Source organism: Caretta caretta, chromosome 11, assembly GCF_965140235.1.
Source record: "Caretta caretta isolate rCarCar2 chromosome 11, rCarCar1.hap1, whole genome shotgun sequence".
Classification (NCBI taxonomy): domain Eukaryota; kingdom Metazoa; phylum Chordata; order Testudines; family Cheloniidae; genus Caretta; species Caretta caretta.
Window position 1 is genome coordinate 39,849,044 of NC_134216.1, and position 24,131 is coordinate 39,873,174.

The 24,131-nt window shown below is 46.0% G+C and overlaps 2 protein-coding genes across 8 annotated transcripts in view; both read left to right on the forward strand.

Annotated features, from left to right (window-relative positions):
- The window catches only part of MYO3B (myosin IIIB), a 341,188-nt gene extending 323,712 nt beyond the window's left edge, over nt 1–17,476 (forward strand). For all 7 annotated transcript variants that reach the window (XM_048870184.2, XM_048870183.2, XM_048870181.2 and 4 more), the window contains one exon: nt 16,847–17,476. The gene's annotated coding sequence lies outside the window, so the exon portion shown is untranslated. The remainder of the gene's footprint in view (nt 1–16,846) is intronic.
- Nucleotides 17,477–20,426: 2,950 nt separating this feature from the next.
- Nucleotides 20,427–23,243, forward strand: SP5 (Sp5 transcription factor). Its single transcript, XM_075117949.1, has 2 exons — nt 20,427–20,736; nt 21,489–23,243. Exons 1-2 carry the CDS (start codon nt 20,686–20,688, stop codon nt 22,536–22,538), a joined length of 1,101 nt encoding a protein of 366 aa, XP_074974050.1. The 5' UTR covers nt 20,427–20,685; the 3' UTR covers nt 22,539–23,243.
- The last annotated feature ends 888 nt before the right edge of the window (nt 23,244–24,131 follow it).

Below are 24,131 nucleotides of genomic sequence, written 5' to 3' on the forward strand. Positions count from 1 at the left end.
GCCCCTGAAAAATTTTAACAGATGGTGGGACCAGCTGTCTTTTTCAGCCATTTAATAAACTCTTCAGTGGTAACAGTTTGGGAAGTGTGGGGGGGTTGAGTTTTAGGCCAGAGGAAAAAATAAAGAAATCTGTACCAATTGTCTTTGCCAAGCAGTGAAGTCCAGAAACATTAGGAAAAGTTAAAGTGAAAATCTAATTGATGACACTGTCCTGATTATCTGTTTCAAAAGGAAGAGGGGAAAAAATCTTTCAGCTCAAGTGAACCACTGCATGCAAAATGTCTATTATTGCATTGTTATCTTTATCTGTCATTTTAATTTCAGTCCTTGCAAAGCAATCACATAATTAGAAATCTTAAATGAACTGCAGAATGAGAAATTGACTTGGTTTTTGAGACACAAGTGTCTGTCAAAGGAAAAGTCAAAATAACCTGTTTTATTAAAAAGACATACTTGCATCAGATAAGGTTCAAACTATCTGTCCAGATGAATAGATCAGTCAATGAACTTATCCTAACTTACATAATATAATTATCTAAATGCCAATAGAGCTGCCTGTTTAGGTTCATATAATACTCAGAAATCTAATACAAACATAAGTGATACACGAGTTTTTGTTTGTTAGCATGAGATCTTACAAAAATATACAATTGCAGCTCTATTTGTTTTCTTGAGCTAATTTTTTTAATTAACATTTCCAACACAACAGTTAAATGGCAACTCTTCAATTATCTGAGTGATGCTATATTTAAAAAGCATGTCTAGTGTCTTTGAACAGAACAGTTCTTTTTGCACATTTACATGATACCCAGCTGAGCAGCCACCCCTTCCATTTGACAAGGGCTTTGTTCTGCCTACAGGCCTATTATAAGCCCCAGATTGTTTGCCCTCAATAAATTGCAACAATAAGACAGAAACTTCTTTTCAAGTTTGGAGAAATACGACATGTTCTCTAGATAGCTACACATATGAAGTTTAATAATGACAACAGAAACAAATCTTACAAATCTCATTTGCTCTGCTCGCAGATCATTTCAGTTAAGGCAGCCCAGAAAGCGTGGCTTCTTTCTGTACAGGTAACAAAAGCCTAGAGAAAATACTGATGGGATAAAACATGTCTGTCTTTCTAGAATGATTTATTCTAGAGGAACATGCTTTTGCACCATGTTTCACAATGCAAAATTATATTCCATATAATGCTACACAGAGATTACTTGGGGCTAAAACTGAAAGAAATATATGCACAGTAGAATTTGTAGCAGAAAAATGTAGTGTGGTTTCATATTAATGAGAGAAAACAGTGTAAGATTTACAGTTTAAAGCTTGATCCTCCTCTCCAATAAGTTGAAATTTATCAGCGTGTGTGTGTCTGTATGCCAGCATCTGGGCCTTCACTTAATTGAAAAGACCTACATTAGTGTCTGGCCTACAAAGAGGATACAAAGAATCAATATTGCTTTTACATGGCAATGCAGATTCTCCTTTGGTTCAAGTATAGGGCTTGTGAGGCCACATTTGGAGGCATTAACCGACACTGTTTGGGTTTGTATGTAGCCATGGATTGGTAAACTAGGTATGTTATAAACTCAGCGCCTGCCTTTACTGAGCTTCAAGCCTCAATATGTTCTGCATATTTTCTCTTCAGGGTGGAAATTTCCAACAATTTTCAGAGAGCAATTTCTTTCAGAATCTATCTGTAAATTATCTTACAACTAAGAGGGTACGGTAGGCATGATTTTCAAAAGTGACAAGTGTTTTGGGGCCAACTTGCAGCATGCTAAATGGGCCAGATTTTCAGAAGGTGAGAGCACCTATCATCAAACCACCAAATGAGAGTAAAATATATAAGGTTTTATATATTAGAAACTGTCTAGTAGCTCAATAATATTACCTCTTTTTAGAGAGAATTTTGAGTGGCTAGTGAAATATTGTACATTTCAAAGTTGCCTATTTTTGATTTGCAGGCAGAAATCTAGAGGATACAAATATTTGCACTGCTTTAATAAAGAGAAAAGGTTCCTCTCATTTGATATCTGAAACTTTTGCTGAGCAGATGAAAGTATAGTGATGTGAATTTTTCAGATGACTGTAGTGCTCATGATAGGTGCTGACTCGACAGAGTTAAAGGCTAAAGTGATCTATTTTGGGGTGTTCTTGAACTGTAGACTGTGGCTCAGGGGGCTCTTTGAGGACTTTCCTGGGAATCTTCAGTGTTACAGCTAACTCTGTGCTGTGCTCCTCTTTTATGCTCAACTCAGTCATGGGGAGCAGAAAACATGACTGGCATCAGCTCCCTGAATTGAGGCTAGAAAGACCTCATCTTCCGTCTCACTGAAAGGGGGGAATCTGAGCTCAAAATGGCCACGATTTTACCATCTCCCATTTCATTTCAAAAGAGGATGGATTACAAATGTGGGGATGGCTTCCTTCCCCTCAGCACAATGAGATAGTGGCAGCCATGTTTTTGCTTCATGCTGCTGCACTGAGCTCAACAGAACAGCACACTAACTGTTATCTCTGAGAGAGGAAACTATTTCTGTTATATCTTAGGGCTTCCTGTAATTCCTTTCACTGTAGTATCCAGTTTCTGGGGTTGCAAAGAGGGAGACAGTTCTAGGGGTTGAGATGGACAAAGCATTGCTGGTGATCTCTGATGAATGAATGGAAAAGTGAGTAGATTCCGGGATCATGGGGGTACAGAGACAGGTGGGAGTGGATAAAAGGCAGGAAGAAACAATAGAATATGAGAGAGAAAAGACTGGAAGATTGGGATAAAGGAGGGAGCAAATAAAAGATATTTAGGCTGTATTTACACTATGAGGTAGAGGGGTGATTCCCAGGGGTGATACACAAACTCATGCTCGCTCTCATCTGAGCTGGCATACTAAAACTGCCATAGTGTAGCAATGGTAGAATGGGCACAGGCTAGCCACCCTGAGTACAAAGCCACCTGAACCCTGTGGGTGTGCACTTGGGCAGTTAGTCCATGTCCCGTACTATTGCAGCTACATTGCTATTCTTACAGCACTAGCTCGACGAGAGCTGGGAATCACACCCCTATCTCATAGTGTAGACGTAGCCTTAAAGTGAGTTATGAACGTTATCCCTAACAAGTGCCGTGATAAAGCCCTTTTACCATATTAAATCATCATTTAAGTTCCACATTCCACATACATTAGAAAAACACTCAGAGATGCTTTGGAGATATGTTTTTAAAATATTGGGACTATTTTTTGTATCACTCCACCTATAAAGTCTAGTAACTTAGCTACCATGAGGCTAAATGTACAAGCTCAAAGAAAAAAAGCAAAATCAGAACAATAAAATATAAAATACCTCTAAAAATAACTTAAGTAGCTTTTTTAAACAAAATAGCCATGGCATTAAAATCTGATATCAGGACTTCCGGGCTAGGTCCTGGGTCCCATTGGAAGGGGTGGAAATCTCCCCTTTCTGATGGTAAGAAAAAAATGTTCTTTCACCTAGACTTGCAGGGCCACAAGATATTGGAATTTAAAGTCATGACATTTTAAAAACCTGTTACCGGCTTAGGATAGAATCTTGTGTGTCTTGGACCACGAGTGAGTGTGAGTTTGGGGGCAATTCCAGCATTGGGTGGAGAAGGACGAAATATTTCAGAGAGAGGTTGATTTTTAAAAATAGTGGTTGTTTGGTACTGTCAAGTGGTGTGGCTGTTGGTGTTTCAGAGAGATGGAATAGTGGGCAAGTGATGAAATCATAGGTATGTGAGAAATTGTACAGGAATGTGATACACAAAGTTATCACATCCTTCTCCAATTTATCACAGAGATATCACTTCCACATATATGTTGTATATTGATTATCATATGGCTCCATGATTTATCACATAGCTATCACCACCATATTCACCACATATTTCTATTTGTAAGGGTTGGGGGGTAGGGTATGGGGCTTTCTCTGATGGAATTCATTCTCTTCTGTAGCAAACCCACTCCTCCTAGGGATGATTTTTGCCCCTGTTGAATGTACCATGTTGCACCGAATGGCGAGCATTTTCAAACAAATTGCCTGGAGGGGGAGTGGAGAAGGATACCCCTGGATCCCTCTAACATAAACATCTTTTCCCCTTCAAATTAGGCTGGTCAAAAAATATCACACAGATATCACAAGATCAAAAGATCTCATTTTGTTTCTGCTAGTCCCTCCCTGAAAAATTCCTTCCAGAGCTGATATACCTAGATAAAGATATAAATACTATTATTTATACTGTGCCTAAATTATAGTAGATGTTTTATAGACCATATGCAGTAAAATACACAGTCCCTGCCTGCAGTCAGACTGAATCACTCAAATAAGGGGATTGGGAGGGGGCGGGTATTTTTGTTAAAAATAGTAAGCGTTTGGTGAATTTTGTACAAAATACTTGATAAGTGATTCCTTGGCTCACAAAATTTGTTTAATCACAGATCAAGTACAGTATGAAAAGTAGCAGTACAAGTTTGTTCTCAGTATCCTTAGAGTCTCCATTCAATTCTTAGTTCATCTGGAATTGCCTACAAATTGTGATGTGTAACAGGATTGAAATTCATTGCATGTAGGGAGACCACTGAATAGCTGTCATGTGGTAATGATTTTCCATCCCTACTGCCCGGACCTGAATTCAAGCCTGTGAAAAGGTGAAAAGCTCCACAATTTACCAGTCTTCTGGACCATCCAGCCCCGCATGATGTGAGATTGTGAATTATGTCATAAAATAATGGCTTTAGGAAAGTTTGAGTAAAACTAGCAAGGAAAAAATTAAATGCCCAAAAACTTATTTAACAAAGTGTAACAAAGTTGAGGTTGCCCTGTGGTGCCTTGTGCCCTTCCAATATTTCAAGCTCAGCTAAACTCAAACCTCTGAAAATCAGGAAATAAAGAACTAAAGTAATGCAATCTTAAATATCTGAAAACTAGGTAATACAGAGTTAAGGTACATGCCAGTGCAACCCTAACTTTTTCCCACCTGGAGCTGACAGCACCCACTGAGAATTATCTTCATGCACTCCAGTTGCATTCACTGTATTTAAGCTGTATGAATTTTGGAGGGATTAGTTAGAGAAGGCTGGCAGAGCTGTGATTGTGATATGAAGAGATCCGGGTGGGATCTTGGGGAAGTGTGTGAGCCCCTCTCCCAGCCACCCCTCACCTCCTGTGTGTGTGATCCAAGGAAAGAGTGCCTGTGCCCCTTGAGGAACCCAATATTCCTCATTTCAGCACTGAGTTCTGCAGGTTGTCAGTAGCAGTACACCGGTGTCAACTTGCCATAGGGTTTGTCAACAGTGAGGTGGGATATGAGGTCTGTGTATTTAATGACGGGTAGTGAAAGGACCGTGTTAGATGAAATCTTGTGAATAAGGGGGAAGCAGTTGTAATATGTGGTGGAGGTGTTGTAAAATTTAGCAACTGTGTTTCTGTAAAGCAGGTTCACTGTTTGAGTGTAGAGCATATATATGTAGCTTTGCTATCAGTGCTTATGAACCTGTGCTATGCAGCAAGCATGTCTGTTCTCAGCTCTGCACCCAGAAGGATGACTCCCAGATCCTGGCTCTCTCAGGAGGAGTCAGGGAGAAGGGCTTAAACACTCACCCTTGCAGAGGGGCAGGGCCCCCCTAGATCATGGTTCACACACAAGGTCCAGAAAGAGGAGCTCAGTCCCCACCCCCTGAAGGGGCTGAGCTCCTAGTTCACACATGGCAGGAAAGGAGAGGGGCTCAGACTGCTCTTGGGGGAGAGGGAGAAGAGCTCAGACCCCATCAGAGGAGCAAGGCCCTTAGATCCCATCTCACATGGGAGCCCAGGGAGATGTGCCCCCGCAGAATAAATTCTTTAATATAACCCCCTCTCCCCAAAGTAGAAGTGCCATGCAGTAATGGAGAAAAATCCCAAGGTACTGAGATCAGTTTGGGAGGCTCACAGCCACAGTCTAAGGCCCAGATATGAGCACAAAAACATAAGGTACAGGTGATTTTGTACAATTCTGGGTTTTTAAGGAGGGCTATATATCAGGAACTCTATGTTCAAACGACCTCAGACTTGGACTACCCAGCACCCCCATTAGGTACATTGCATTTCAAGATAATCCAGTTAAGCATGCAGATTTTAGATCACTTATAAGAGCCCACCTTTAAACAGAAAGCCATGTTCAACCCTAACTACAGGGGAGCTGGGTTTCTGCTATATATAGCTGACAAGTACTGCCCATTCAGCTACCACATCCCATTTCATGCTTCTTGCCAGGGATTCTGGTTTATTGTCAGCCCCAACCCTAACCCTGGGTCTTCTGCCAGCTTCAGTCCTATTCCTACCCCAGGCTCCCTGCCTGCTCCAGCCCTTCCTGTCTGGTGCTTTGTGCACAGCAAATAGGCTGTAGCATCTCTACTTATACATATGCTCTGCCTTATAAAGGGTACTACACTCAGTGTGTGAGCGAAAATACTGATCGTCTGAGGATTGGAATGGCAGCAGTGAACAGAGGAAGTGGCTGGTTTTATATGATCAGAATCCCAGCTAGGACTATAAAGTAGGGAGCAGCAGGGGTATCTCAATTAACAGAGGGCATAGGATCGCCCAGTAGGAGGTCACAAGGATATCAGAAAACTGAGGCAGAAATTTTCCTTTGTCTCTCCCTATATTAAACTCTTCAGATAAGGTAACACTAACCTAATATGACAGGTTTCAGAGTAACAGCCGTGTTAGTCTGTATTCTCTCAGCCCAGCAGAAGCAGCTGTTCTATCTCGGGGCCTCTCCTTCTGCCCCTCCACCCCCACGAACATGATACAGTTCTGTGGTGACCTAGAATCCTATTTTCGACGTCTCCGACTCAAGGAATATTTCCAAAATACCTCTGAACAACATACTAATCCACAGAGGTCTCCCTACCAACACTACAGAAAGAGGGATTCTAGATGGACTCCTCCTGAAGGTCGAAACAGCAGACTGGACTTCTACATAGAGTGCTTCCGCCGACGTGCATGGGCTGAAATTGTGGAAAAGCAGCATCACTTGCCCCATAACCTCAGCCATGCGGAATGCAATGCCATCCACAGCCTCAGAAACAACTCTGACATCATAATCAAAAAGGCTGACAAAGGAGGTGCTGTTGTTATCATGAATAGGTCGGAATATGAACAAGAGGCTGCTCGGCAGCTCTCCAACACGAGTTTCTACAAGCCATTACCCTATGATCCCACTGAGAGTTACCAAAAGCAACTACAGCATTTGCTCAAGAAACTTCCTGAAAAAGCACAAGATCAAATCCGCACAGACACACCCCTGGAACCCCGACCTGGGATATTCTATCTACTACCCAAGATCCATAAACCTGGAAATCCTGGGCGCCCCATCATCTCAGGCATTGGCACCCTGACAGCAGGATTGTCTGGCTATGTAGACTCCCTCCTCAGGCCCTACGCTACCAGCACTCCCAGCTACCTTCGAGACACCACTGACTTCCTGAGGAAACTTCAATCCGTCGGTGATCTTCCTGATAACACCATCCTGGCTACTATGGATGTAGAAGCCCTCTACACCAACATTCCACACAAAGATGGACTACAAGCCGTCAAGAACACTATCCCCGATAATGTCACGGCTAACCTGGTGGCTGAACTTTGTGACTTTGTCCTTACCCATAACTATTTCACATTTGGGGACAATGTATACCTTCAGATCAGCGGCACTGCTATGGGTACCCGCATGGCCCCACAGTATGCCAACATTTTTATGGCTGATTTAGAACAACGCTTCCTCAGCTCTCGTCCCCTAAAGCCCCTACTCTACTTGCGCTATATTGATGACATCTTCATCATCTGGACCCATGGAAAAGAAGCCCTTGAGGAATTCCACCATGATTTCAACAATTTCCATCCCACCACCAACCTCAGCCTGGTCCAGTCCACACAAGAGATCCACTTCCTGGACACTACAGTGCTAATAAACAATGGCCACATAAACACCACTCTATACCGGAAACCTACTGACCGCTATTCCTACCTGCATGCCTCCAGCTTTCACCCTGACCACACCACACGATCCATCGTCTACAGCCAAGTTCTGCGATACAACCGCATTTGCTCCAACCCCTCAGACAGAGACAAACACCTACAAGATCTCTGTCAAGCTTTCTTACAACTACAATACCCACCTGCAGAAGTAAAGAAACAGATTGATAGAGCCAGAAGAGTTCCCAGAAGTTACCTACTACAGGACAGGCCTAACAAAGAAAATAACAGAACGCCACTAGCGGTCACCTTCAGCCCCCAACTAAAACCCCTCCAACGCATTATTAAGGATCTACAACCTATCCTAAAGGATGACCCAACACTCTCACAAGTCTTGGGAGACAGGCCAGTCCTTGCCTACAGACAGCCCCGCAACCTGAAGCAAATACTCACCAACAACCACATACCACACAACAGAACCACTAACCCAGGAACTTATCCTTGCAACAAAGCCCGTTGCCAATTGTGCCCACATATCTATTCAGGGGACACCATCACAGGGCCTAATAACATCAGCCACACTATCAGAGGCTCGTTCACCTGCACATCCACCAATGTGATATATGCCATCATGTGCCAGCAATGCCCCTCTGCCATGTACATTGGTCAAACTGGACAGTCTCTACGTAAAAGAATAAATGGACACAAATCAGATGTCAAGAATTATAACATTCATAAACCAGTTGGAGAACACTTCAATCTCTCTGGTCACGCAATCACAGACATGAAGGTCGCTATCTTAAAACAAAAAAACTTCAAATCCAGACTCCAGCGAGAAACTGCTGAATTGGAATTCATTTGCAAATTGGATACTATTAATTTAGGCTTAAATAGAGACTGGGAGTGGCTAAGTCATTATGCAAGGTAGCCTGTTTCCTCTTGTTTTTTCCTACCCCCCCTCCCCCAGATGTTCTGGTTTAACTTGGATTTAAACTTGGAGAGTGGTCAGTTTAGATGAGCTATTACCAGCAGGAGAGTGAGTTTGTGTGTGTATGGGGGTGGGGGGATGTGAGAAAACCTGGATTTATGCAGGAAATAGCCCGACTTGATTATGTAAAGAGTTGTCACTTTGGATGGGCTAGCACCAGCAGGAGAGTGAATTTGTGTGGGGGGGTGGAGGGTGAGAAAACCTGGATTTGTGCTGGAAATGGCCCACCTGATGATCACTTTAGATAAGCTATTACCAGCAGGACAGTGGGGTGGGAGGAGGTATTGTTTCATATTCTCTGTGTATATATAAAGTCTGCTACAGTTTCCACGGTATGCATCTGATGAAGTGAGCTGTAGCTCACGAAAGCTCATGCTCAAATAAATTGGTTAGTCTCTAAGGTGCCACAAGTACTCCTTTTCTTTTTACTAACCTAATATGGAAAACTAGATAAAACTGTAAATGTAATGTTTTCTCTTGGGTGCCTGCTGTAGAATTTAATAGACAGGACTGTGAACATTGCTGGAATCAATTTCTCTGTTGATGTTGGGAAGAACCACGCCAAAATTCACTATGTGCATTTCTGAACCTCTGATTTAAGAGGAATTTTGTGTTTACTCTGTTCCCTTATAAACATTGTTTTGCTTCTAGAAGGCAAATTATCTTATTCTTAAATTAGAAACAACTAAATGAAAACTGGCAAGAGAACTTCATAAATCAGCCAATAACCATATCTCATTAAAAAGAATCATTGACACTACAGAAGAGCTTCTTCCTGAATCACTCAATGTACCAAATATACTTAGCATGTGTAGCAATGGCTATTAAAAAAAAAAAAAGCAGCAAAGCATGAGGTCTCTGCTCTGCTTTTATTCAGGCAACACTCCCATTGCCTTCAGTGAGAATGTTGATTGTATAAGACTGCAGCGTTTGGCCCTGTTTTCTGACATTTTGAATAAGAGAAGAATCTTTCATTGTTAAGTTTAGATGCTGGCATGTAAATGACCACAGAACTCTAATTCTCTACTCCATTGTCTCCTCTCCTGCTTCTTCATTTTAAGGTAAATTTTGTGGTGAATGGCTCCTTGTGCTTTAATATTCTTTCCCCCACCCTTAAGATGACAGTGGTTGTCAACCAGGGATGAAAGTAACTTAAAGGACTTACTGGTACTCCGGAGTTCTGGGCAGGGGGCGTGGCAGGGCCGGAAGAGGCAGGGCCTTTAAATACCCGAGCCCTTTAAGTCAAGATTTAAAAGTCCCAGGACTCTGGCTGCAGCTGGGAGCCCCAGGACCTTTAAATCACCCCTGGAGCTACCAGCTGCAGAGGCAGCTGGGAGCCCTGGGGCTCAGGGTCAATTTAAAAGGCCCCAGGCTACAGCCGCCACTACTGCAGCGGAGCTCCAGGCCCTTTAAATCACCGCCGGAGCCCTGCCGCCGCTACCCAGGGGCTCCGGCAGTGAGACTCGGGCCCTTTAAAGCGCTGCCTGAGCCCCGCTGCTGGAGCCCCTGGGGAGTGGTGGAGGGCTCCCGTGGTGATTTAAAGGGCCAGGGGCTCTGGCCACTGCGGGGAGCCCCAGGCTCTTTAAATCGCCAGCCTGGGGAAGCCGGTCCGGTCCGGCACGGCATATTGGCTCTTGCCGGTACACTGTATCGGACCGTACCAGCTTACTTTCACCTCTGTTGTCAACCACTGATCCTTCCTGGCTCCCCTCAACTGGTGTTAAAAATGATTTGAAGTGGTAGTGTTGACAGAGCTGAGCCATTTTGGTATTAGAGTCACTGCACTGCATCACAAGATATTTGATAGTTTTCCTAGCCCCTTCCAGACAAAGGCCAGGCCTGCACTACAAAGTTTGGTCAACATAGCTATGTCGATCAGGGGCGTGAAAAAACACATCCTCTAGCCAACACAGCTATGCCAGGAAAAACCCCAGTGTAGATGTGACTATGCCAACATAAAAGTGCTTCTGTCAATATAGCTAATGTTGTTCAGGAAGGTGGCATTACTATGCCAGCGGAAGAACTCTTGTTGGCATATATGACAGGTTTCAGAATAACAGCCGTGTTAGTCTGTATTCGCAAAAAGAAAAGGAGTACTTGTGGCACCTTAGAGACTAACCAATTTATCTGAGCATGAGCTTTCGTGAGCTACAGCTCACTTCATCGGATGAGTCTATGGGGTTCTGCTGGTATAGCTATACTGGTATAGCTGGTTCAGCAAAGTTTATGCAGTGTAGACAAGGCCTAAGGACTAAGCGATTAGGACTGATAATATAATCCAGATATATTGTTTGCACTCAACTACAGTAGAATCAACACCTATTGCAATATAGGGCTATAGTCAGGTCTCATATTGCTAAGGTTTCATTATGTTATTAAATGTACTACAGTACTTTTACTGCTACATAGTATTATAAGCAATTGATAGAGTATGTTAACAAACTATCGTTACGGAGGCGGTATCCCTTCCTTTTTTATTTGTACACTTGTTTGATAATTTGCAAAGAATTACCATGCAAAGAAACATCAGTAATTTGCAATGGGTCTCCCATTCATTGTAAATTAGTGAGGTTCTACTGTGGTACACAAATAGTGGGTTAAATTCAGCTCTCAGATACACCCTAGAAATCCCCACGGATAGAAATTAAAATGATCACACTGGGTCATTTTATCAGGCAGACTAAATGTAGTTGTTGCACTGGGGCATGCTCCTCCAGTGCCCTAAATGCATATGCCATCCATAATCAGAATGTCACCAGTCACTGCCGCTACAATGCTGCCCTTCTGCCTTTCCACCTCCCAGTGCACCTGTCTCTCAAAGTCACAGTTTAGTCTTGATTCTCTGATCTGAGAGCTACACAAGTATATCTTCTTAATAAAAGTGTTACTGTAAAAGCAGAGCCTGTCGTCTGCACCCAGGGTGCAGAGGGCCCTCTTGCCATAAAACATGCATGGTTCCTATTGCTCCAAATGGGTAGGATTTGGGGCTTGATGCACATTGTCATACAGGGGATTTGGGGGTGGTGCAGGATTAGACCAAGGGGTGAAGACCAGAAGGCCTTCCACTTTGAAGATCCTCTACTCCTTCCGCCAGAGAGGGACTATTAGGCAATGGAAACTATCCGAGCCATTAGACTGGAGTAGTCATCATGTGATGGCTATGCTGGCTGCTCCATGGCCTGTTTCTTCCTATGAAGTTCCAAGCATCCAACCCAGTTTTGGGCTGAGCAATAGGAACTAGTTTAAGAGCTAAGTAAAATGTGGGGTGGGATGATCCTGCCTGCTCCAGCCTGTGAATGGCAGGCCAGGTGTAGTAATAGGTAAATTTCTCAATAAATGCTTCCTGATCATTAATTAATTTTGGAGTTCCGTGTTTCAAACTGTATCTAAAATCTTTGATCAAGAAAAATGGGTTGGAAGAGATGTACAATCTAGTAACCTGAATACAGACTAGAAGCCAAAGAATTCCTGAGTTCTAGTTCCAACTCGGAAACTGATTCCCTCTGTGTCTTAGGTCAAGTCACTTAAATCCTTTGCCCTGATTGCTCCATCCATTAAATGGGAGAAGAAGGCTAACCCTGTTTTACTAAGAGCTTAGTTAATGTCTGTAAAGAACTTTGAAGATGAAAGGCGCTATATAAGTCTTCAACATTATATATATATTTATATTGTTGTTTTGTTTATAGAAAAACATAATTTTAAAAATTATCATTACAGCACATTGAATAATTTAATTTTTCACATTCCTTATGTATTGAGTTATTATGTGTTACATCGAATGAATACAAAGACCTCAGAATATGATGTGATACAGAAGACACACCACATACTTTGTAAGAGATTTTCTAAATAGAGCGGTTTTAAAAATCAAACATTGTAAAGAGCTGTCCAGCTGGAGAAGAGGAGTTCAGTCATTTCATAAATCTGACTGATACTTCACAAAAACCTTCTTGGGGGCCCTGACCTGAAATGCTGGCCGGGAGGGGACGTGAGGGGACTAGTACTTTTTACAATCCCTTGTTATTAACCAGACAAATGGTGGTAACCACATGTGCCCCAATATTAGTTAGTACCAGTGGCTACACACACAGATTGCTGACAGCTACAGTACCCATATACTGAGCACTGGAATGTATTCTCTGGTAACATCTGGGTATGTAATATGCTTCCTAGCTGGCTTCTTACGGCCCCTTGGCTGGCTGCATTGCTGGATGTTCCAGAAGTTGTGGGGCTGATTTGGAGTCATGGTCATGATGGGCTCTTTTGTCTTCTTAAATTACTCTGACTCCCAGACTCTGGGAATAATTTGTACATTTTTGTAAATTATAAAATTCTTCATTGGTTGATAAGGAAAGCTTTCCTGTGTCCTGGTTGACTGGTGTGGAAAGGAGCATGCGAGCTTTAAAACTACCAACATTCAGGGCGTCCCTCCCACCACATTTCTGGTCCCCGACTAGATTCCCATTCATCCTTTCCCCTGATCTGCCCCTCATAGTCCTGCTGGGTTTTTTGGTTTGGATTGGTTTTTGTTTGGGGGGTGGAAACGGTTCGGGGAGGGAGGGGGATAGTTCTTGTAAATTATAGGTTGCTGCAGTTATATCACACCAAAACCATGTTTTATTTCTTGCAAGGTACAGTAGCTGAAGTTACATAGCTATTGTACCATGCAAGAAAAAACATGGATTTGATATACTCTCTTCTTCAGTAGTCTTTGAAGAACAGGCTACTTGGAAAGCAGTTCTGTTGTCATTAGAACAGATTTAATGTAACAGCAAGCAGTCTGCATTTGTAGCATAACTTGGTCATCCATTAACAATTGTATGTTATTATTAAGTTTGAATAACTGATTCAGTCAAATTGATACAGTTTGATAACTGGATGATCCACCTGATATTAAAGTGCTGATTGATCATATGTTGTTTCCATTTAAACTTTGTTGTTTGCAGTTTTGACACACAGCATAAACAGCTGTGTAATTTGTCTATAAATGTACTAAGTAACCAAAATGAATTACCATGCAGATCCAGTTTTTAGATTTTACATTTGCTGTCTAGTTAAGACATAACCACACTAAATAGTGAATAATTAAATATAAGTAGATGGTTAGTGTTTGTTTATCTGTGTCTGTAAAATGAAATGATCCCAACCAATCTCACCCAAACTAATCATGCAGCTAAAAAAAATCATGTTTTTTATCCAGTGTTTCCTAAAATGTGAGGGCAAGAAGGACATCAACAAACAGGGCTCTTGATTGCTATCTATAGTCTCAGCATGCTTGCTTCTTTCTTTCTTTTTCTTTCTTTCAATAAATTTCTAGCTGTTATGGTTGTGAAGAAAATCTTCAAAATGTGAAGCAGGTATAACCAATGTAGCAATGTCGACCTGAGTTTCCAGAGAGCTTGAAACAATAGCTTTGAGAAGAGAATGGCATAAATTTTATTGGGCTCTAACTTGGATGCTAGTGATGATACTTTAACTCTTTCACCGCTCATTAAAGCATGGAAAAAATTAGAGGAAGTATCATATTATGAAAATCTATACCAATGTTTCCAAAAGGCAAGGAGAGGTGGCATAAAAGACTAGCCAGGGATGGTGCAGAACATGTATATATTAAAATGTTTAGGTTGTTAACAACACGTGGCAAAGTTGTAGCAGGGATACAAATGGTCTTATTTTCTTGAATGGCATATTAGCTTTAAAAGGAAACACTACATTAAACTATGTGAAATTGAAACTTTGGTTGGAAAATGATAACGCAAGCCTCAAAATCCTCAATATATTTTTGCTTTGTGTCAGTCTCAATATGTTTTAGTGCGTTTCCTTCATCTGAAGGAAAAATGTGCCATGTTTAAGTGGACTCAAGAGACTTCATAAAAAACTTCAGTCTCACTTTTATTTTTGTCCCATCCAAGATGCAAATTGCACACAGTTAAGGCTCTAGAGGTACAACTGCATCAAACCTGTTTGCCAGATATCCAGATCTTGTAAACAAGTCCTGTAGGCTAATGTACCAAAAAAATGTGAACCGAGGACTCCATTTCCTCATTAGACTTTCTCCAATCCAGAGCATATCCTGTGAGGGATGCTTTTAATAATTATTAATACTTCGTCTGGGTCTCTCATTACTGTGTTGTCTATGTCAGATATGGGGGTGGATATTTCACCCTGGTGGGCTGACTGAGAAGCAGAGCCTACCTACCTAGGGGTGAAAAGTGGAGGCTCTTTCTCAAAAAGTAGAGTAATTATCTGGAAAAAAGTTACTTTTGTCCCTGAATAGGATGTCCACGGAGGGGGCTATTCTGGAATACCTTAAAAACATAAGAAAGGCCATACTAGGTCGGACCAATGGTGCATCTAGCCCAGTATCCTGTCTTCCAACAGTGGCCGGTGCCAGATGCCTCAGAGTGAATGAACAGGACAGTTCTCGAGTGATCCATCCCCTATCACCCAGCCCCAGCTCTGGCAGTCAGAGGTTTAGGGGCATCCAGAGCATGGGGTTGCATCCCTGACCATATTGGCTAATATCCTATCCTCCATGAATTAGCTAATTTTTTTTGGACCCAGTCACACTTTTGGCCTTCCCAACATCTCCTGACAATGAGTTCCATAGGTTGACTGTGTGTTGTGTGAAGAAGTACTTCCTGTTTGTTTGTTTGAAACCTGCTCCCTATTAATTTCATTGACTGACCCCTGGTTCTTGTGAAGGGATAAATAACACTTCCCTATTCACTTTCTCCGCACCTCAAGGTTGCAGCTGCTGCCTATGCTCTGTTTGTTCTGAGGGTTGCAGCCTCCAGGACTGTCAATATTATCCATGCATAATTTTCTGTTTTTAAAAAAAAGCTGTAATTGCCACCTCATTAGGGTTCAGACCTCCAAAGAGCGGTATTTTGACCATTGTAGACCCAGTGCTTTTTAATCCTCCTGCTCCTTTTTAAATGCATGCTCAGAAGATCTTCTTGAAGCAGTATCTGTTAAAGATACAGGCCTGATTATGAAATGGAGCCTGTGTTGTAAACATAATATTAAAGTATGTGACTGACCCCAGCTACTGTGGCAGTTGGAGTACATTGCTCTGAGCCTTCCTTCAGGACACTCCTGACTGGCCCTAGCCTGAGAGACAGGGCACTAGCAGTAGACAGAGGAAAGTAGTTTGTACTAAACTCTCCTTTTATTTAGACAAGCTATTTGTTTGTGACAGAACTTGCTTTCTGGAGCAGGTTCTCCAAACCCTCCGAAATCTGTCACTGGGCTTGACTTACCACAGGCAGTATGTTCTAGGGTCAGGTGTTCAGGAGTTAGAGAGTAACCCACAAACCTCCTCCAACCTGAGAGGTGAAGGCAGAGGATATCGGATTGCAGGAGGAGGGGGGAGTAATCTTTCCAGCTGGAGAGGATAAAGTTTGATCTCCTCCACACTGAAGGATGGGAACAAAGGGAGCTTTCTGCTGGAGCAGGATTTCAAAGGCCCGCTGAGTGACTGCGCTGAGGAATACTTTGTTGTAGATCACTGGGGATATTGGCAGATGCCCTTCGGGAGCTTTGTGTGCTGTTCTCACAGTTCCAGTGCCCAGCAGCCTGAAGCACCTTTAACAAAGCAGGAACATGGTGTAAGACAGAGGTGGGAAATGTGAGCGTTTCAGACAAGCCAGGAGGCTGAGGCTGTCTTTGGAAGAGGCTGCTAGAGCCCAGACCAGCCTGCCTGGGCAGGGCAGGGCAGGGGCCGCCACTGGGGTTACTTACGAAGTACGTGGGGTGTGTTGTTGGCACATGGAGTCTCGCTCCATGGAAATGCCTGCCCCCAATGCACTGTTTGAAGCTAACTCACTGCTAGTGTGTCTGATCTCTGGGTGTGCTACAGGACGTTGCCCCACCTCTCCTCTCTTTCCACAGCTCGCCTTGGGTCACGGTTCTCTCTGCTCACTGGGGAAGACGTGTGAATGCGCACTACTCCCACAGCTCCACGCTTCTGCTGGGCCGGGAGATCGCCTCCTGCAGGGCTCGCTTTGCTGCTGCTCTTTGTGGTCTCTACACCAGGCGGCAGCCATCCAAGAGGGAGAGAAATACACACACACTGGGACAAGTTACAGCTGCCGTCTCCCAGCTGGGTCTGGCCTTAGCCCTCGCTGCTTTAAAACTCCGTCCCTGCTATTACAGCCTAGTCGTTATGCCGTGGAATTTGGGTTTACGTAGAAGTGTCATGTTTCATCTGCGTATATACCGCCGCGTACGTTTTAGCTGTGTAACCCAGATAGTAACTGCTTGAATTGACCCTCTTCTACCCCCACATTGGGTGGGTTTGGGTTTTTTTGTGGTTGTGGAATCCTATTCCATTCTGCCTCTTTTAAGGGCTGGTTCGTGTCTTGGTCCTGATCTTTGATGTCTCTTTATTTTACATTAGCAAGTAGCAGCCGCCCACTGCTCATGAAAATAGTGCTTTGGGTAACTGACTTGGCATTTGGCCTTGATACCTGTATCTCCTGATAACTGAAACAAATTTCTAAAATAAATATTGTACTTTGATCTTCCAGTCCTGCATTTTTAATGACAGCTCTGAGCATCACTTCATTAAGAATACATTTCAGGAGACCGAAATGCTCCGAGTTTGAACACTAATTATGTGTACAGAAAATTACTGCTGCAACATTTCATTATTCTGCCCATTGTTTGTTCCGGAAACTAGAAATTCCCCCTCAATTTTTTAAGTCAATTGCTTCCATCCATGCGGAGTTTATGGGATCCCAGGTATGGATTCCATATAGGAACTTAATCCAACTTTCTACTAACTGTTTTGCAATGTAACAAATCATTCTGCATATTCAATATACGTGGAGGAATAATTTATATGAAGGGGAAAGGGAAACACCAGCGCGTTCAGTTGTTTTAAAAATTGTACCTTTGACTTCCATTTCGTTTCTGAATTTTATTATTCAAATAATTCCTTAATCAAAGATACAATTCACGCGTGAAAAAGATCTCGCTAGAAATCAGATCAAACTTTTTGTAAAAGTTTAAGAACGGGGAAAGTGACATATTCTGACGTGGGTGGTTCGCTTATTACATCTCCAGGAAAGAGACGTGTCATCAGAATGGGCAGGAATGAGGATCCTATCCATTGTGTGTTGTGTCCCGGCAACTCGAACCTCTTGTTCTGCCCCGAGTGTTGCTTCTGGAGTAAAACCGGATGGGTGCGCGTTTCTGTCCCTTGCCTAAACAAAACGGCAAGTAGGCTGCGTCCAAAGAGCCCCGGGCACTACACGTGTGTGTGTTCAAGTCACCCGGGAAAAGTCCGCAAAGGACCAGCGGACGGCTGCGGAGATTTCTAAGTGGCCCAGAGTGAGCGCCTTGCCCCTGCTCCCCGGCGATTCGATGCCTCTGTTGTTGGAGCGCTGGAGCTGCTGCATTCACTCGCATGTTTTCAATCAGCTGTAAACATTTCCCAATTCTCTGGGAGGAGAGATCACACGCAAGGCACGGCCAGCGTTTGGTTTTAAGTTTGGCTGGGAACTCCTGTGTCCCACTCCGGCGCTCTCCGATTGTCTGTCATAGGCGTTACAATCCTACCCAGGGGTCCTGGAGACCAGTAATTACCAGCTCCTCCTCGCCCTCTGCTATCAGGTGAGGACAACAAGAAATGACCGCCCCAAAACCATACTCTACATTGCAAACAGACCCAGATATCAGCTTCCCCGAATAATTCACCAAGTTTTGGAGGCGTCTTTATCTCTAGGTTATACATGGCAGAGAAGTCTTGAACATTAGCAATGGGGCTGAATCGATTTAAAGCTTGGGTGTGTTGTACTCATTTCCATAGTGTCGATCTGATGAAGCATTTACAAGTCCCAGGGAAGAGCCTCAAGTGACTCATGCATTAGGGGGTCAGTGTTGGGGGGGGGGGAGCAGCGGGAGCCCAAACTTCTCCCCAGGACTCAATATGGAGCCGTGGGAGAGGACTTGGCACTTTAATCCCTTCAAAGAAACCGATCTGATTCAAGCCCCACCACTCTTGGAAATCGTTGAGAGGCCAGTGATTGTTTCTACAGGAAAGCCAGATAAAGATCTCTGTGTGCTGGCGTTTAAAAAGGCTTCCTTGGCAACGTGAATACAATTGACCCCGACGGCTACTGGGAGGCTCGAGTTACCTGGGGGAACAGTTCCAGAAATGTGAGCGAAAGGAGGGGCAGGGCACTCCCTGCTCTCACGTTTGGCCAAGATATTCACGAACGTCCTGGTCCGTCACGTGTCCGGATCGATCCGGCCGCCGTAGCTAGCGGGGAGGAGATGGAAGCAGAGGGGGCTGTGACCCGACGGGAGAGCGCGCGGCGCGGCGCTCGGCTGCACCGCTCCCCGCCGCAGGCGCGCACCCTGGGGCGGGCGGCGGGGTGCCGCTGGGAGCCGAACGCCGGGCCGGGGGAGGCTGGGAAGCCCCTGGCGCGGCTGCCGCGGAAAGTTTTCTCGCCCACGTGGGCCAAAGCCCGTTCGGTTTTAAAACACGGCCGGAGCCCCAGAGCTGGGAGGAAGCGATTCAGTGGAGCTGCGGCCAACGGCAGGAGGGCAACAAGCGGCTTCGGCGGAGATCGGAGTAATAGTTCCCCGGTGTGGCCACCCGTGCTACGGTTCCGACAGTTTGAACTGGGAGGCGTTTGACACACAAACCGTTCAGTTTAACACACAAACGCTACCGAGAGAGACGTTCACCTTCACTTAAAAAAAAAAAAGTCACGTCTTTTGCACACCTTTATATCGCCCTCCTCCCCCCGGGGAAAGGACACTTTCTCTGTGATTTTCGCAGTCTTTAACTTTTAATGCTGATTGCACGTGACCAAAGAACCCCTCATTGTAACTCCGCTACATCGACCCCTGGCTTGAGACCAGCGCCTCCGTAATTACAGAAAATACAGAGAGCACAGAGAGCTCTTCCTGCAAGCAGCACCAGAGCGGGGGAAATGTGCGTTAGCTAAGCCATCTCGATGGAGTTCGCTTTTCTCAGCTTCAGGAGAGAGAGGAAAAAACCGTCGGGAAGTTTTGCAGCTGGGATCTCCCAGCTCGGCTCAGGTGAACTTGCTGTGTTTGTATTGTTACTTTGAGTCATCAAACTCTACCAGCGGAATCCGCAGGCAGATTTCTCTGGGGATAACAAAGACACATTGTCACTTTAGGGCTCTGCTACAAATCCTTAATTGCACACACACACAAAAAGGCAACAAGGGGTGGGGAGATCCAGTGTCTTGAGCATCCAATGCGTGGGTCTCCAGGCGGTCTCCTTTGATCAAGAAAATCCAATTATTTGTGTATATACATTTCCCACATAGTGATTACTTCATTAATTGTCCCGCCTTTATCTCCTCCTTTCCCATCCCCCCTAATAATCAGTTCTTTTATCCAGACCAACAAACACACCATAGGAGCTTTGTGGATTCAAAGGATTTGCTTTCGCTTCTGAAAGAGCCGCTATTCTTTGATGATTGGGTAGCGGCAAACTTCAAAGCCATAAATCTTCCCTCTGACTGGCTGGCGGCCCAGCAAAGTCCTTATCAAATTCTTGGAGGTGATCCTGGTGCAGTCAGACAGTCCGCGCAGATCGCGCAGCGCGGGGGGGTGGGCCGGACGCAGAGCACAGAGATCAGAGGGAAGGAGAGAGAAGGAAGCTGGGCAGCTCCTCGTCTTCCCCGTGGCGTCTCCATGCCTCGGCACTGCCCCGGTGTCCTCCCCTCGCTCCGGGAGCAGTAACTATGGCCGCAGTGGCTGTCCTCCGGAACGACTCCCTGCAGGCTTTCCTCCAGGTCAGTACCGGCGCCTCCCAAGGAGAGCCCAGCTGGGGGGGGGGGGGGGGCGGCTGGCGGCTCGCTGTGTGTCTCACACTCTGACAAAGAGGAACATAAGTTTGAAGTTATGGGGGAGACAACGCTCCAAGTAACGCTAAAGCAGGGGGCAGCCAGGCTACTTTGCTCTGGGGATTGCGAAGGCAGTGTCAGCCCGTAACCGTAAGAGGCTTGCTGCAGCTGAAAGGACAGCTCTCAAGGTAAACTAAAGAAATCTCCTTGGATTAATAACTCCCCACTCCGTTTAGAGTCCGGCTGGTCACTAGATGAGTAAGATCTTTGGGGGGCTCAAACCATTCGCCTGCCACGGGCACTGTAAACAGTCACTCCTGGGCTACGGAGCAGCGTCGGGGGGTTGAGTGCTGGGCATTCACTTCTGCATGCGGGATCTAGGGTTACTTGAAAGAACACACAGCACAGAGCAGGCGTGTGTTTAGAGAGCGGGAGAGACGCTAGTTGTGGCCTGTCCTGCTGCTGACTCAGGCTTCTCTTTACAGACAGCTCAGTATTGTCTGGGGAAAGTTTCTGCCCATGTGATGACCGATTAGAGCTCTCCGGTTCCCTGGAGAACACACACAGAAACTTTCCTGTTCCTTGAGCTGCAGCGTCTGCTGGTGGGTGCAAAGGGGAGACGATCGCGGGGTAGGCAGCAACAACAAATGCTCTGGGAGCGGTTAGTGACCTGATCTTTTTCCTCCCTCGCCCACATGCAGGATCGCACCCCCAGCGCCTCTCCAGACTTGGCGAAGCACTCGCCCCTGGCGCTCTTGGCCGCCACCTGTAGCCGGATCGGACAGCCGGGCACCGCCCCTTCGGATTTCCTGCAGGTCTCCTACGACCCAGCTCTGGGATCCCCATCCAGGATCTTCCACCCGTGGAGTAGCGAGATGCCAGCCCATTCCCCCGGGGGGCTCCCCCCTCCGCATCCCAGCCTGGGGCTCACCCCCCAGAAGAGCCACCTGCAGCCTTCCTTCGGGGGCGCTCACGAGCTGCCCCTCACCCCCCCGGCTGACCCCTCCTACGCCTATGAGTTCTCCCCAGTCAAGATGCTCCCTTCCTCCATGGCCGCCTTACCCTCCAGCTGCCCCCCGGCCTACGTCCCCTACGCCGCCCAGGCCGCCCTGCCTCCCGGCTACTCCAACCTGCTGCCCCCGCCGCAGCCCTGCAGGCAGCTCTCCCCCAACCCGGCCCCCGAGGACATCCCCTGGTGGAGCCTCCAGCAAGCGGGGGCGCCGGGCGGCTGCGGCCACCGCTTCCCTGGCGCCGCCCTGCCGAGGAGCCTGGTGCTGGGCCCCTCGGACCTGGCCCAGTACCAGACGCAGATCGCCGCCCTGCTGCAGACCAAGCCACCCCTGGCGGCCACGGCCCGGCGCTGCCGCCGCTGCCGCTGCCCCAACTGCCAGGCGGCGGCGGGCAGCGCCCCGGAGGCGGAGCCGGGCCGGAAGAAGCAGCACATCTGCCACATCCCGGGCTGCGGCAAGGTCTACGGCAAGACCTCGCACCTGAAGGCGCATCTGCGCTGGCACACGGGCGAGCGGCCCTTCGTCTGCAACTGGCTCTTCTGCGGCAAGAGCTTCACGCGCTCCGACGAGCTGCAGCGGCACCTGCGGACTCACACGGGCGAGAAGCGCTTCGCCTGCCCCGTCTGCAACAAGCGCTTCATGCGCAGCGACCACCTGGCCAAGCACGTGAAGACCCACCAGAACAAGAAGCTCAAAGCCGCGGGCGACGGCGTGAAGCGGGAGGACACGCGGGGCCTGTGACCCGGGCCCGCCGCCCGGCCGGAGAAATTCGGGACCCACCGCCCCGCCTGAGGGGCCCCCGCAGCCGGAGCCCTGGCCCGGGGGGACCTGCAGCCCTGGGAGGGGCAGGAGCTGCGCCTGCGTCCGCGGCCCTGGAGCCCTGGCCGGGGAGAGCTCTGGGCTTTGCCGCCTTCTCCCGGGAGGCGCTCTAGCCCTGCGAGGGCGATCGAGGACCCGTGCCCGGCCCAGGAGGGCCTAAGGTCTGCGGCCCCGGCGCTCTGGGAACTGGAGCCCTGCCCTGGAGATTTACAGGCCCCCCCGGCGGCACTGCCCTATACCGCCCCGTTGTCCTGAAGAAGCCCTTGGACAAGTCCCCTTCTCTGGCCCCAGGGCAAAGATGCGGGAAATACGTGACTCCTTTACGCCTTGCTACTGGCATCAGGATCTTTGTCGCTGCTGCTCAATGGGGTGAAGTGCCAGCTGTTTCCAGCCCACTGTCCCGCTCCCGTCCAGGGAGAGCTCTGGACGCAGGCTGGGCCATAGGATCACTCCCCCAGTTTGGAAACGGAGTTACTTACAAGGGGCTGCTCCAAGACAGTAAATAGGAGCAGCAGCGTTAGTCTGGGGACCTGGCTCTTGCGTCCTCATTTCTTTCAGGGGAAGAGACTGAACTTTTGTGTACAGGTTATTTAATAGCTTTGTTTGAATAAAAGTGTTTTTCTTGTCCTTGGCTCCACGCGGGGCTCCAGCATGAGATGTTTCTGTAAAGCGACCTGCAACTGCAGCGTGAAAATAAATACATTAACACTGGGGTCACATTAGGAAGATCCCACTGAGTCGGTTTCATTTGATCTTTTCTTCCTTCTGGAGGCTTTACAAAACGCCGCAGTTTGAAGAACTATTTTATCGTTTATTTAGTCTGAACAAATGCATCGACAACATTTATTTGGTAAACACCCAACTGTTGCAATAGCTTAAGCCACAATCTGTTCCCCACATTTCATGCTCTCAGATATCTTTGCCAAGACAAGACAAAGTTTTCATAGTATTCCTTATGGAATGCATTGCGATCTACAGGGATAATCTAACTTTATAAGACTAACTTCCGCTGAGTGCACTTTACCTATAATACGGATGTTAGTCCAAACTTCAGCAATGTTTAACATTAAACTTTTACAACAGAGTGCGAATTGTTTTAGGAATAACAATTGCAAACTTTGTAAATGGTCTAAAATGTGGGGTCCTTTGGGCTGATGCTGTGTTCACTAGTTCTGGTAAAGCCAAGCCATAGGCATAAAGGGGGAACAAAAGATGAAAAAAATAATTAAATCTTCACAGACTAGATGGTACAAACTGTATTCTGAATCCAAGGAAAGGTGGGAATAGTCAGAGTTAATACACACTTCTTATATAAAAAGAAATGCATGACAGCATGATATTGTGCGTCAGCTTTAACGAGCCATTTCCTGCCTTTTGTTGGGCTATGTCACAGCACGATTAAAAATACTATTCATATTTTAATTTTCCTTTTGTTTAACCATTGCAGTATTTTGGGCGTAGGGTATATACAATGCTCCCTCTCGTCCAAGAGGCCAAAATTACTATCAAGTAACT

Bases quoted from the DNA above. Each gene is read 5' to 3' on its own strand.
- SP5 (XM_075117949.1), top strand. From the start codon at position 20,686: ATGGCCGCAGTGGCTGTCCTCCGGAACGACTCCCTGCAGGCTTTCCTC. The intron at 20,737-21,488 runs GTCAGTACCGGC...GCCCACATGCAG, and splicing joins CCCTGCAGGCTTTCCTCCAG to GATCGCACCCCCAGCGCCTC.